This window comes from Pelecanus crispus, chromosome 1 (genome assembly GCF_030463565.1).
Source record: "Pelecanus crispus isolate bPelCri1 chromosome 1, bPelCri1.pri, whole genome shotgun sequence".
NCBI lineage: Eukaryota > Metazoa > Chordata > Aves > Pelecaniformes > Pelecanidae > Pelecanus > Pelecanus crispus.
This window is the reverse complement of record NC_134643.1, coordinates 129,075,541-129,089,151: the sequence shown is the minus strand read 5'-3', so window position 1 is coordinate 129,089,151 and position 13,611 is coordinate 129,075,541. Positions and strand designations below refer to the sequence as shown.

General features: G+C 45.4%; 1 protein-coding gene across 1 annotated transcript in view; it reads right to left on the bottom strand.

Moving 5' to 3' along the window:
* The window catches only part of LOC104035466 (amine oxidase [flavin-containing] B), a 58,459-nt gene extending 54,941 nt beyond the window's left edge, over positions 1-3,518 (bottom strand). The window contains exon 1 of the mRNA XM_075714437.1: positions 3,227-3,518. Coding sequence (XP_075570552.1) covers positions 3,227-3,518 — 292 coding nt within the window. The remainder of the gene's footprint in view (positions 1-3,226) is intronic.
* Between the last annotated feature and the right edge of the window lie 10,093 nt (positions 3,519-13,611).

Genomic DNA, 13,611 nt, shown 5'->3' with positions numbered 1-13,611 from the left:
AGAAGAACCTGTCACGATACAAGTTCCAGTTCTATGAGGACCTTTTACGTTTCCAATCTAAACATTCTTTAGTACCAGGCTTCCTACATACAGTGTGTTGCGAAGCATTTTCAAATATGCATTTTTAAGTTGGGAAATTTTCTTTTAAGATATTCCTTTTTAAGCCTCACCACTCCCTAAAATTTCAAGGACTTCAGCAGAATTTTTACTCATAAAACAGAATCTACTCCATAGTAAATCCTCCTGTTCCTCAAATGTCTTTGTTGTCATAATAACTGTACTGAGATGATCTGAAATCTTCCGAGAAGCCACAGACCATTTTTTTAGACTTGGAAGAAATTAATGAAGACTAATTTTGAATAAGACTTTCATTACATAACAATTAGATTAGCCAATTCTTTAGTTTTTTTCTTTGCTTTTCAACAAACCTGCAATAAAAGACACTGAAAATGATTGAGCAAAGGAAATGGTATCTTCAGATAAAACATCAGCCCCTTCAGAGGAGAACAGTGACTGTCAGGGCTGTGAAGGCCTCTGCACTGTTGTTCCATTATCAGGTTTTTTACTCTTTAAGTTTTAAACCCTACTAATTATATCTGGATAAAAGATGGGCAGAACTGTTGCCAAAGAGGGTCAGAGCACTGCAAATGGATAACTTTTATTAACCTAAATAAATAAATAGAAAAGAGAGAGCTGAATGGCACCTCTGCAACATGTTTGTTCACATCCTCACATCAGCAGAGCAACTCCTCATTTCTTCTGTGATTACCTGCTTTGCCTATAGCTGTAGCGGCTAACTCAAGCACACCTACTCTGAAGGTTACGCGAGCTTTCCGCTGTTTTACAGCCGTGCACCGACTGATGCCTTCCTCACCTAAAGGCAGTAATGGTAAAGTCTCAGTCAGCTGTGCTTCAGGCGGCTCAAAAACAGTGACTTTCTGCAGGAATGCACATCAAATCTGGAGCAATAACAAACCTGATCTCCCAGGAGAGACATTTTAAAAATCGTACACTTCATTCTCCAGTGGACAGGAGAAGAGATCTGTTCAGCAGTTTGGCACATCAGCAGGACTCCTCAGTCAGAGCAAGGAGATATGAAACCATAGTTCCATCACCTGGCTGCAAGGGCAATGATTTACAGAGAAGTGTGTGGGCAGAAGACAGAGGTGAATCTGGAGTGGTACATAGCAGCTAACGGAAAGCGACTGAAGAGAGGTGCTTAGTCATTAGTAATTTTTGTACATGTCTATTTTTCTAGCCTCTGTGTGAGGACAAAAGTTGCTACAGCATGAAACCAGAGTGCTTTGGCAAAGATTTGGTGAAAAAGGAAGTAAATAGAAAACCGGTTCCTTACACCCCACCACCACTCGCTGCTGCCTGCGGTTAGCAAAGAGCAAAGCACACAGTTTAATACAGCATAGCACTGGTTCTCTGTTCCGAGTGCTCTTTCAGAAAAACATGTGGGCTGTGCAGGCCTGCCATGAAGATATTTCCATGGCAACCATGAAAAACAAGGGTACGTTAAAAGCTGCTACACTAACTCTTTCACTCCAACCCACTGAACACGGGGAACCTGTAGCACTACTCCTGTACAAAAACACACTACTGGAAACATTTTCATTTAGAAGGCATGAATAGATAGTTACTACTGGTTAATTTTCTGTGATTGACTTTCACCGTGAAACATGATGCAAGTTAAAAATTAGCTGTAACACTGTGTTCAGAATCAACTGTGCTTTATAGAAAACCAATGGTTAATTAGTGCTAATCGCATAAACATACTTGAAACATTCAATAATTATTCAGCAATTTGTTATCAGAATATCATCCTTAGGAAATAAGGCCAATGATTTTTTTCACTGCATTTTATATATCATTCAAATTGCACGCTGCACGCCTTAATACAATGGTTAAATAGAGATCTAGAATTATATATAAATAAATAGTGGAAATAAAAGCCATGTAAAAAAAGGATTAATAAAATCACGTTTTGTTACACATCTCGAGTGATTTGTTTGCAGTTTGGCAAGAGATACCGCTTCAATCTGTGGACGTGCACACTCATTATGCACTGAGGAGATGAACATACAGCACAGGAGCTATCACACTGCATACCTCCCAACGCCACCAGGCCAAAAAGCAACTGTTCGGTATGTCAGAGGCATGGAAAAAAAAAAATCTACTCCACGTACACAATTTATTTGGGCACGTGCATCTCAGAACAAAACGCTCTAGAGAGAGAGATTCGCTCTGGGCAGGGACAGTGGCCTTCTAGCCAGGATTAGGTTAAAACCAGCAGATTGCTACCCAGGGCAACAAGGCTTCCAGGCCTGCTGCCCATTTCTGCCAGACTGCTCACGCTCTCAAATCCATACCTGTGCTGAACGAGGAACTGGAAACTTACTAAACGATCCAGCTGATTTCAGGCATTTTTTCCTTAACGCTTCTACCTCCTCTAAACAGAAGGCACCCCAAGATTTAAATTAGTCACGTGTGACCGAGGGGGCCTCTGCACAACACACCTGGACTGGGTGCAGAGGATGCAGAGCACGTATAGCCTCGCCTGCCCAAAAACTGCCGAGGGCGCCAGTAAGAATTACACAGGTTCAGGGGATGCTGGGGCTGGACAGGGGAAGAACCAGAAAAATAAGATGGAAAATAAATCAACAGGAAGCTGAAAAACAAATAAATAATATGAAGAAAAATAAGTAGTAAGGTGAAAAAGCTAACATAAAAAATACTAAAATAAAAATATTACAATAAAAATACTAAAAAGTAATAAAATGAAAATACTAAAATATTAAAATAAAAAATACTAAAAAATAATAAAATAAAAATACTAAAAATAATAAAATAAAAATACTAAAATATACTAAAATAAAAATACTAAAATAAAAATACTAAAAAAAATAAAAATACTAAAATAAAAATACTAAAAAAAAAATAAAAATACTAAAATAAAAATGCTAAACCAAAAATACTAAAATATTAAAATAAAAATGCTAAAAAATAATAAAATAAAAATACTAAAATAAAAATACTAAAAAATAATAAAATAAAAATGCTAAAAAATACTAAAAAAAAAAAATAGTAAAATGTAATGACATTTAATGAAAATAATGCAATAAACCCCAGTAAAATACTGCCTGCAGCATGGGGCACTCAGCCTGAATGATGGGGACTGCACTCAGCCAGCCTCACCGGCCCGGCCGGGCTGCGCTCGCACCCCGGGTTCCCGCAGGAGCCCGCTCCGGCCGAGGAGGCGGCCAGCACCACCGCAGCTTCTCCCGCCGCCGCGATGCTCCCCACGCCGGCACCGCCGCCTCTCCCCGGCCCAGCGGCTCTGCGGGGCGGCGACCGACGGCGCCCAAGGCGGCTGCGTCCCGGGCCGCCGCCGCCACCCCTCCCGGCGACCGCCCGCCCAGGCTCGGCGCCTCAGGGGCTGACGGGCCCCCCCGCCCCCCGGGCCCACCTGAGATGCCGCCCCCGACCACGACCACGTCGTATCTCTCGGCCATGGCGCTGGCCCCGCACCGGCTCGCTCCCTCCCGCCGCCGCTCCGGCCCGGCTCTGGCGTCCCCCGGGCGGGCCCGGCCCCGCCCCGACCACGGGCGCCGCCTCCCGCCGCCCCGGGCGAGGCCGAGGGCTGGTAGCGGCGGGCCCCGCCGCGCTGCCGGGCTGTGAGGGCCCCGGCCGGACCCGGCGGGTGAGGGGAGCCCGCCCCGCGGCGCGGCAGGCCCGCCCGGGGGGAGCTCCTGCTGGGGGGCCGCTGACCCGCCAGATGATGGCTGGCCCCTCGCATCGGCCCCACTCACCCACAGCGAGAGCCGCGCCGTTAAGAAAAAATAACCTTTTTCTCTCCTACCTCTCGGAGAGTTTGGGGAGGCAGCGTGGCCCTGGTTGCGGAGCGCGGTCCCCAGGGCGCAGCAGCCACGGGCTCGCTGCCTCCCGCTCTCTGAAGCCCGTTGGAGTCTGCCTCCGCACTCTCTGCGGCCGCCCCGGGGCTGCCAGAGGGGACCTGTGGGTGCCAAGGCTGGCGGTGTGGACTCTGGAAGACCAGTTGGGGCTTTCCTCGAGAGGGCCTCAAAATGAGCAGCACCTTGTGCCCACCGCAGTTTGTGCTGTGCGATGGAGAGCAACGTACGTCGCTGCTCCTCCGGATCGGCCTCCACGGTGAGAGTGGTCTGCCGAGATCCCCGGGACACTCGCCCACAAAGAAAAGGACTGGCTCATCCAGGAACACGTGTCTTCAAATTGACCTGGAGCCTCTAGGCTGGTCCCCTACATACCCAACAGGGTTTTCCATCACTCAGGTTTTCTACTTTACCATTTGTGAGGCTCCAGGAGAACTGGATTTGGGGATGGCCCAGGTATGCAAACATGTTTTGTCAGGCATAACTGTACAGATTACATCCAGCAGTCATGTCACTCATACCTGACCTTCCACACTTAGTGGGCTCATGGCAGAAGGTACCCAGCTTCAGCGTTCCTCTGAGCCAAAGGCACTTGTTCAGTCTGTGTCATTCTCCATTTCCTGCAGCTGTACGTTAGAAGAAACAGGCCGTGACAGTCGGGACAGGATTGCCTCTCCCTCTTCCATAACACCTCAAGTGATAGTTTGTGATGTACAGAGGCAGGGGCACCTGTGACGGGAACCACAGAAACTGACTACAGCAGGTGCAGCCCTCCCATTTTAGGGAGAATGGGAGGGAAGAAAATGTAGGGGTCAGAAAGCAGAATAAAGACAGGTCTATGTCAGCTGTCTGCAAAGCTAATAGTCATTCATGGACTCATCTTCTCTTTCTCTGCTAGGAACAGTTCCTCCTCCGTGCCATTCCCTGTGTCCTGCCCAGGCATTGTGTGGCACTGTGCTAGCTGGCATGGACCAAACAGTGCCAGGAGGAGTGCTGACATTTAGACAGTATGATGATCACAGGGCACTGATTGGGCACGTGTGCTGGACATGCTTAGTTTGCTAGGAGACCCGCATCCTGTGTCTCATGCACCGTGGATGACACTGTTCATGGGCAGTAGGTTTAATGTTGTCCTGGTTTCGGCTGGGATAGAGTTAATTTTCTTCCTAGCAGCAGGCATAGTGCTGTGTTTTGGATTTAGTAGGAGAAGAATGTTGATAACATGCTGATGTTTTTAGTTGTTGCTGAGTACTGCTTATGCTAGTCAAGGACTTTTTCAGCTTCCCATGCTCTGCCAGGCGCACAAGAAACTGGGAGGGGGCACAGCCAGAATAGTTGATCCAAACTGACCAAAGGGCTATTCCATACCATATGACGTCATGCTCAGTATATAAACTGGGGGGGGTTGGCCGGGGAGCAGCGATCGCTGCTCGGGAACTGGCTGGGTATCGGTCAGCGGGTGGTGAGCAATTGCATTGTGCATCACTTGCTTCGTGTATCATTATTATTATTATCATTATTATACTGTTACTATTATCATTACTATTTTACTTTATTTCAATTCTTAAACTGTTCTTATCTCAACCCAGGAGTGTTTCTCACTCTTACTCCTCCGATTCTCTCCCCCATCCCATCAGGGTAGGGGGAGTGAGCGAGCGGCTGCGTGGTGCTTAGTTGCTGGCTGGGGCTAAACCACGACAAATGTCCAGAGCCAAGGCTGTAGCATCTTCCTGACACCCCAGGATGAACTACCCTTCATCTTACAAGTACACTATCTAACAAGCATTCTCCCTAACAAGCATTCTCTCTTCCCTTATATTTTTCATAGAATCACAGAATGGTTTGAGTTGGAAGCAACCTTTGAAGACCATCTAGTCCAACTTCCCCTGCCATGGGCAGGGACATCTTCAGGTCAGGTTGCTCAGAGACCCATCCAGCCTGACCTTGAGCACTTCCAGTGATGGGGCATCCACAACTTCTCTGGGCAACCTGTTCCAGTGTCTCACCACTCTCATGGTAAAAAATTTCTTCCATAAAAAAATCTTTCTATATGCTTCCACTTCACTTTGCTCCTAATCTCTGCTTCGTCTCTCATTCCCTAAAAGATGTGCTCTCCATAGTTCTCCTGCACTTTTTAAAATCCCTTTTCCAGCCCTCTTCACCTGGATACCTCCTCTCCTTGTATCTTACTGTTGTGGTTTAACCCCAGCCAGCAACTAAGCACCACGCAGCCTCTCACTCACTCCCCCTACCCAGATGGGATGGGGGAGAGAATCAGAAGGGTAGGAATGAGAAACACGCCTGGGTTGAGATAAGGACAGTTTAATAATTGAAATAAAATAAAGTAAAATAGTAGTAGTAATAATAACAATATAATAATAACAGTAATAATAATATACAAAGCAAGTGATGTACAATGCAATTGCTCACCACCTGCTGACCGATACCCAGCCAGTTCCCAAGCAGCGATTGCTGCCCCTCAGCCAGCTCCCCCAGTTTCTATACTGAGCATGACATCACATGGTATGGAATAGCCCTTTGGGCAGTTTGGGTCAGCTGTCCTGGCTGTGCTCCCTCCCAGTTTCTTGTGCACCTGGCAGGGCATGGGAAGGTGAAAAGTCCTTGACTAGCATCAGCAGTACTTAGCAACAACTAAACCATCAGTGTGTTATCAACATTATTCTCATACTAAGTCCAAAACACAGCACTATGCCTGCTACTAGGAAGAAAATTAACTCTATCCCAGCTGAAACCAGGACACTTACCCACCCTTTCTCCAAGCTGTGTGCCAAATGATAGATGAATTCTAACCTTTGGAATGAAAGCCCCCCAAAACCTGAAGAACTAGTGAACTAAACCACATGATTTCAGCATAACGGGAATTTTGGATTAGAAGAAAGATTAAATTTTAAAAAACCGCCAAAACCTAGAGATAGAACAATATCTAGCTGCAAATAGTTTATCACAGTTTTCAGTATCTTAAGTATGATATTTTCATTTGATGTACCTGATATCTTTATTACTTTGTGACTATTAGATTAGTAATTGCAGCAGTGATACCCAGAAAACACATGCAGCACTTACCTTTCATGGGAATGCAATTCCTCCATGACCATGAGTATTTTCTGTTTTGGGTGGGAGAAGGCCTGCCAGAGGGGCAAGGGACATCAGTGCAAGGGACTGAGCCACCATCTGGAGGGCCAGGTCACTTCTTGGGATATACAAGCAAATTGATTATAAGGCAAGGGACATGTGGTACTCTTTCTTTTTATATGCTTAGCAGAATGCTACATTTATATTTCTGAAGTTCAGGCTGGTTGCAGGTAAGAGGAGAGATCAGGGTAGATAAGGGGAGAAGAAAAAGGAGTAAAAGAGGAAGAGGAGAAGGAAGTGGCCCTAATTTATTTGCCTCTTGTCTGTTCACATTTTATTCCATTCACTTTTAGTTTTCTGAATGTGAGAAATCAACCAATATACTTCAGAACTTGAACTGGATTTCTTTCTGAGGATGCTAGTCCTAAGAACTAGTTAGCTGGTACATATATTTCATTTGATGGGGTCAGCAATAAGCTGCATTGCCATACCTAATATGTTTATTGTCTAGGGTATTTTATCTTAGATGAGATTTGGGTCTCATTTCATCACTGTAGTTATGTATATTCCAGATACAGCAGTTAGGTGCTGTTTCTGGAACTGCAGTTCCGGGTAATTTTAGACATTCAATTCTATTTTGCTCTGGTGAAGTCTGCTTTGATCAAACCAATCTTCTGCTTTAAAAAATTATGAAAATTTGTGAAGAAAATTTACAGCTCCTCCCCCCATTATTTCTCTATTGCTCTTATTCCACATCTTAGGTCTGTTCTCTAGATCTTTGCCTAGCTGCTTGCTTACCCTTTCTGTGTACTTTTAGATGCGATCTCTCTTTTTGTTAAGGCCATATATGTATCAACTTCTTACAAAAGAAAGTAGTCTAATGAGACCATCTACATTTTTACTTTTATTACTGCATTTCTATCTAGAAGATATGTGAAGACCTTTGCTTCATTGAAAGTATCATAAATATCACCCTCTGAAAACATTTTTTCTGAGTGATACTTGCCCTGCCTGAGGCAGTGCTACATGATTAATTATTTACAGGGAGAAATTCCTTATTTTTGAGAGAAGTGGTTAATAGAGAAGAGAGAAAGAGGTCTCTCCCAACAACCTGAATAGGAGACTGATGAGGCTGAATTAATAGAAGATGAATTAATAGAAGATTTTTAGTTTCTGCTCGGAAATACATATTCTTACTCTGATCAAAAGAATCTGTCTGATTCGAGAATTCTTCATACTGAGACACGCACAATTATTAAATGGTGGTCAGAAATAATTGTAGCAGAGATTATTTTAAACCCTATATGAAATCTTGAAAGGTAGGGAGGGTTATTCCAAAAGCAGAAATGGGTCATTTTATTTGGGCTATTGATGAGGGTGGCTATAGTTACATCTATGCACTTAGTGCCAAGTGCCACAGATTCACAATGTCCACAATATGTAACACTTAGTCCTGGGATACCTCTGGACCTTGTCTTACTACTGTGGTTCTAAGGAATAACTTTTTTTTCCCTTTTTTAATATGAGTGTTTGAAATGGAAAGGGCTGTATTGCCTGCAGTTGGGGGTATGTGGTGCATGCCCTAAAGTCACATGAAGGTCCATGGGGGTGTTTGAGGGCACAAAGCCCTCAAAGGGCTGTTGAGATACAACAGAACAAACATCTGGGTCATTAAGTCTGGTTTTCTATCATCATGGACACATTATATAATCCTTCTAATTAATATATCTAGCTCTGTCTAGCGCAGGCAAAATCTTTCCCAAAGCCAGATTGGTAGTTCTTAACTCATCTCTCCCACAATAAGTCCATTTCAAAGGTTCATTTTTTCATCTCAGTCACTTCTGCTTCCAAAAAGTTTACACAACAATGCATTTAAACAGGTATCATATTCCCCTTTCTGCTTTTCTGTTTGCAAGGCTGATGCTTGTCAAGCACTTCAGTAGCCTTACATAACTGGGATACGCATTTGCTGATCCTAAGAGCTCTTTTCTACATCTGTCTTAGTCCAAAAGTATCTGTCTGCAACAGGTATGACAAGAACGGTATGTGTAATCCTAATAAAGCCTCTTTGATGGCATACAGACTTTTTTTTTTTTTAATGTCTGGAAATATCTCTTCTAATCTTATTAGGATTCTGTTTCTCGTTTTTATGGCCCTATTACTTCTCTCATCCCATGTGGTTCTAACTAATTAAACAGATAGATAAAGAGTCTTCTACCTGGATTTTGGTGTGTACCTTTGAATGCATAATGTTAAAAACAAAACAAACTTTTTGAGAAAACAGAGCCACTGAGAGCCTCCACATTTTCTCAGCTTGGAAGAGAGCTTGTCTGAGACAAAGTATATTGTTTTCATGAATTTTGTTAGGCACTTACACACTGTGGCAATGAGATGGCATTAATAGCTATACTGTCTAGTAGAAAATGTACTGACAGCCCTGGACTAAATTTTGAGAAATGAGTGGAAAGTTGATGGAGTAGGGGTCGAAGCCAAAGACCTCCAAATTTACAAAGACTAAGAGGTAGAATTTAGGCACATGTTTCATGACTGTCTGGTCAATGGCTGGTAAAAACACAGTGCAGCATTTTAAATTACACATCCTCTCAGCTTCTGCTCCTTAAATAGCAGTGCATTTAATAAGCCAGCTTTTCGTTGTTTGTTTTGTGTTTGTATTGGGTTTGCATGGCAAGGTTTTGGTATTGGGCGGCCACAGGGGTAGCTTCTGTGAGAAGCTGCTAGAAGCTTCCCCCATGTCCGATAGAGCCAATACCAGCCGGCTCCAAGATGGACCTGCTGCTGGCCAAGGCCGAGCCAAACAGTGACAGTGGTAGCGCCTCTGTGATAACGTATTTAAAAAGGGGGGGGGGGGGGAGGAAACTGTGCAACAGTGGTAGCAGTCAGAAGAGAGGAGTGAGAATATGGGAGAGGGACAACTCTGCAGACCCCCAGGTCAGTGCAGAAGGAGGGGGAGGAGGTGCTCCAGGCGCCAGAGCAGAGATTCCCCTGCAGCCCCTGGTGCAGCCCATGGTGAGGCAGCTGTGCCCCTGCAGCCCATGGAGGCCCATGGGGGAGCAGATACCCACCTGCAGCCCGGGGAGGACCCCACGCCGGAGCAGGTGGATGTGCCCGAAGGAGGCTGTGACCCTGTGGGAAGCCCACACTGGAGCAGGCTCCTGGCAGGACCTGTGGACCCGTGGAGAGAGAGGAGCCCATGCTGGAGCAGGTGTGCTGGCAGCACTTGTGACCCCGTGGGGGACCCACGCTGGAGCAGTCTGCTCCATAATTGCTGAGTGATCTCCCTGTCCTTATCTCGACCCATGAACTTTTCGTTGTATTTTCTCTCCCTGTCCAGTTGAGAAGGGCAGTGATAGAGCAGTTTTGGTGGGCAATTGGAATCCTGCCAGGGTCAGCCCACCACAGTGTTACAGTCTGTCTTCATCATATTCAGGAGGAAAGTCTCTGCTTTAGGACAAGCCAGTTTTCACTGCTGAAGTTTCCCACTGGCAGGTAATACACGCTGACATCAACTTTAACCAAGGTGGCAGAATGGATTCCTCCATTACCTGCAAGCTGTGTTACCACCTGCATCGCTAGGGTGCTTCAGCGACAGTGTTATGATCAGAGCCAGGAATTCTTCTAAATTCCTGGGTCTGGATGCAAACTCCTACTATGCTTGGTCCATGTCAGCAAGCCCTGGGTGTTCATCCTGCCTCCGACCCTTCCCCACCACTGCCACAATCCCTTACTGCACAGGGAGGATGCCCGGGCACACAGGCTAGATGGACACCATAGCACACCACAGTGGGTCCCAGACCTTCATAACTGGGGTCAGGGCACAAGGACCCGACAGATTTTAGGCTGCTCAATGGTCAGAGGTTCAGGCTCAGGAGCACAGGTAAGTCTAGATGCAGCCTTAGGCCATCACAGTCACATGCAGAGAAACTGTGTGAAGAGAAAGATAATGAAGAGCTTGGTCTGAAGAGCAAGATTGCATCTTCCATCAGCCACGAGCATACACTAAGACTTGATGCTTTCAGGCACCTAGTGAATTCGGTGCTTGTACTTCATTGCTGGTTTGTGGTGGAGAATCCCTTGAAGATAGGATGAACATGGTTTGCTACCTCTCTAGTCTGCAACCAGGTCATGCCGTCCTGCTGCTGTCTGCTGAATACTGATGCTATAGAAGACAGGCAGGTTTAAGCTCATTTTTAAACATACATTTTGCATAATTTCAAATTTATCTAAAGCAATCAGTGCAGAAATTGTGAAAGCACATGCCAGTTCTTTTGAAATACCATACAATTAAATGAGCATAAGCTCCATGCCAGGCTTTCCAATAAAGGAAGACTGCTGCAAGGAGTCTCAGGAGGTTGTCTAGTCTGTCCCTTTGCCCTACAGCAGCATCAGCCACGACCAAAATGTATCTTGATTAGCAGCAAATGTTAACTGCAGAGGCTAAGTGTTAATAGCCAAGATTTTTAATCCAACACAAAACAGTCCAACATTAATCTAGAGCTAATAAGCAAAAATTGAATATTTTATCAGTCAGATTCTATTCAAGGTAAGACTGATCATTAAATATAAAACCTGCAAGATTAAACCAAGTAGTAAAAGCAATGAATGAACGTAAACATGTTACTCGAGAGCACACAGAGCCACAGAGCAAGAACAGAACAAGGGTCTGAGTGCCATGGTGCAGCCAGGCTGGCAACTCCCCGAGGCCAGGGGCCGGGACCGTGGGGGGTCCCCATGGGAGGGCGGCAGGGCAGGCCCTGGCAGCCTGCGCCTGTCCCACCCCCAGCCAGGAGCAGCCAGGGGCACTGGGGCAGCCCCAGCCCTGGGCATCGGGCACATCCCTGGGGATGGGGACGGGCTGAGGATGGGCTGGGCTGTGGGTGTGGATCATCCTGGCTCAGCGGGGCCCATGGATGGGCCAGGCAGGGTTGTGGGGAGCTGGAGACGGGCCCTGCTGTAGTGTCGCTGGGGCAGGGGCTGATGGACCCGGGGGTCTGACATGGGGTCCTGCACCCTGGGCAGGTGGGGGGAGCCCCAAGGGACTGCCAAGGGGCAGTTGGGGCTGGTGGTGCCCTCAAGGCCCTGAACCTGAGTGAAAACTGCTTTGTGTATTTTCAAGTTAGTCAGAAAGGGCAACAAAATTAGGTCCCTACCGACACCATAATCATTAAATACAAGTGCACAAGTTTGTAGACCATTATAACACCAAATAATTTTGTCTTTCTTCTTATTAGCTCTTTGTCTGCTTAGACTTGAGGATCCTCCTGGCCAAAGCATCTGTAGCTGGGTATGGAGGCAGCCTCCTGTTCAGTGGAGGGAAGCCATGTAGGCTCTAACACAACGAGGAGTCAAACACAAGTCCCCTTGTTAGATCTCACGGGGAACACATTCATCACGACTGCTTGTGTAATGAAGCCCCAAGGACAAGTGGAGGAAAGTAGATGTGATGTCTCAAATCATTCCAGCTAGTCCTACTTCATAGTCTCTAGTTTCCTTTCTCACTCTTTGTCCAAATGAGCCTGCTTTTCCAAATCTATGACTGATAACCACCATTCTGATTCAAGAATTAATAACAGTTGTGGTAATTATATAAGTATATGCATATCTACTATATATAGCCAACAAAGAAAAAGCAGGGAAAAAACCTTACACTGGCATAAATTATTTTCCCAATGTCAAGCTCATCCCTGCACTATGCTAATCTCTTCCTGACCATTAGCTACAGTTCAGGCTGACCCAATTTCCTATTACTTTCCTCTTTTGCAAAATTTTCCTCCAAAAGAAATCAACCATCAGGTTTGTGGTGATGTTTGCTATTGGTATTAACATGTGTATCTGGCAGAGGTGCCTGGTACTGCTGTGGCATCTGTGACATGGACTTCTACCCATTTCAAGACACTTAGACAGTTTGCATTCATTCACAGGCAATGACAGTTCCAGCCATGCAGGACAGGTCCACAGGTGACCAATAAAGACAAGGATAATGACAGAATGGAAAGCAATGTTTTAAGTACATGGAGTAAGTAAAGGAGTTGGAAAAATTAAAGCCTCTTAGCAGGTAACAAAAATAGAAAATAAAAAATAAATCTCACCAGCAGCAGCTAAACTGAACTCAATGTGTGCATCATGGTGAGGTGGAGCACTGGTTTCTCCATTGTCCAGGTTGGAGAACTAGTCTGAATGAGGTGCTCCCAAGCCCTCCAGTTTGCCTATAGCCTAAATGCTACAAATGAGACCACCAGACAGGGCATGACCTGGAATGGCAGAGAGCAGTCCAAATGAGTATCTTCCTGCTTCAGACAGAGCCAGACTTAATTTTGCAATCGAAGGATATTGTTCCAAAATAATCAGTGTTTTGTAAGCAGTGACTAGAAGACATATGTTCTGAACTGAAAATCAACAGTCTTTGCTATGTGTCGTGGTTTAACCCCAGCCAGCAACTAAGCACCACGCAGCTGCTCGCTCACTCCCCCTGCCCTGATGGGATGCGGGAGAGAATCGGAGGAGTAAGAGTGAGAAACACTCCTGGGTTGAGATACAAACAGTTTAATAACTGAAATATAGTAATGATAGTAATAACAATATAATA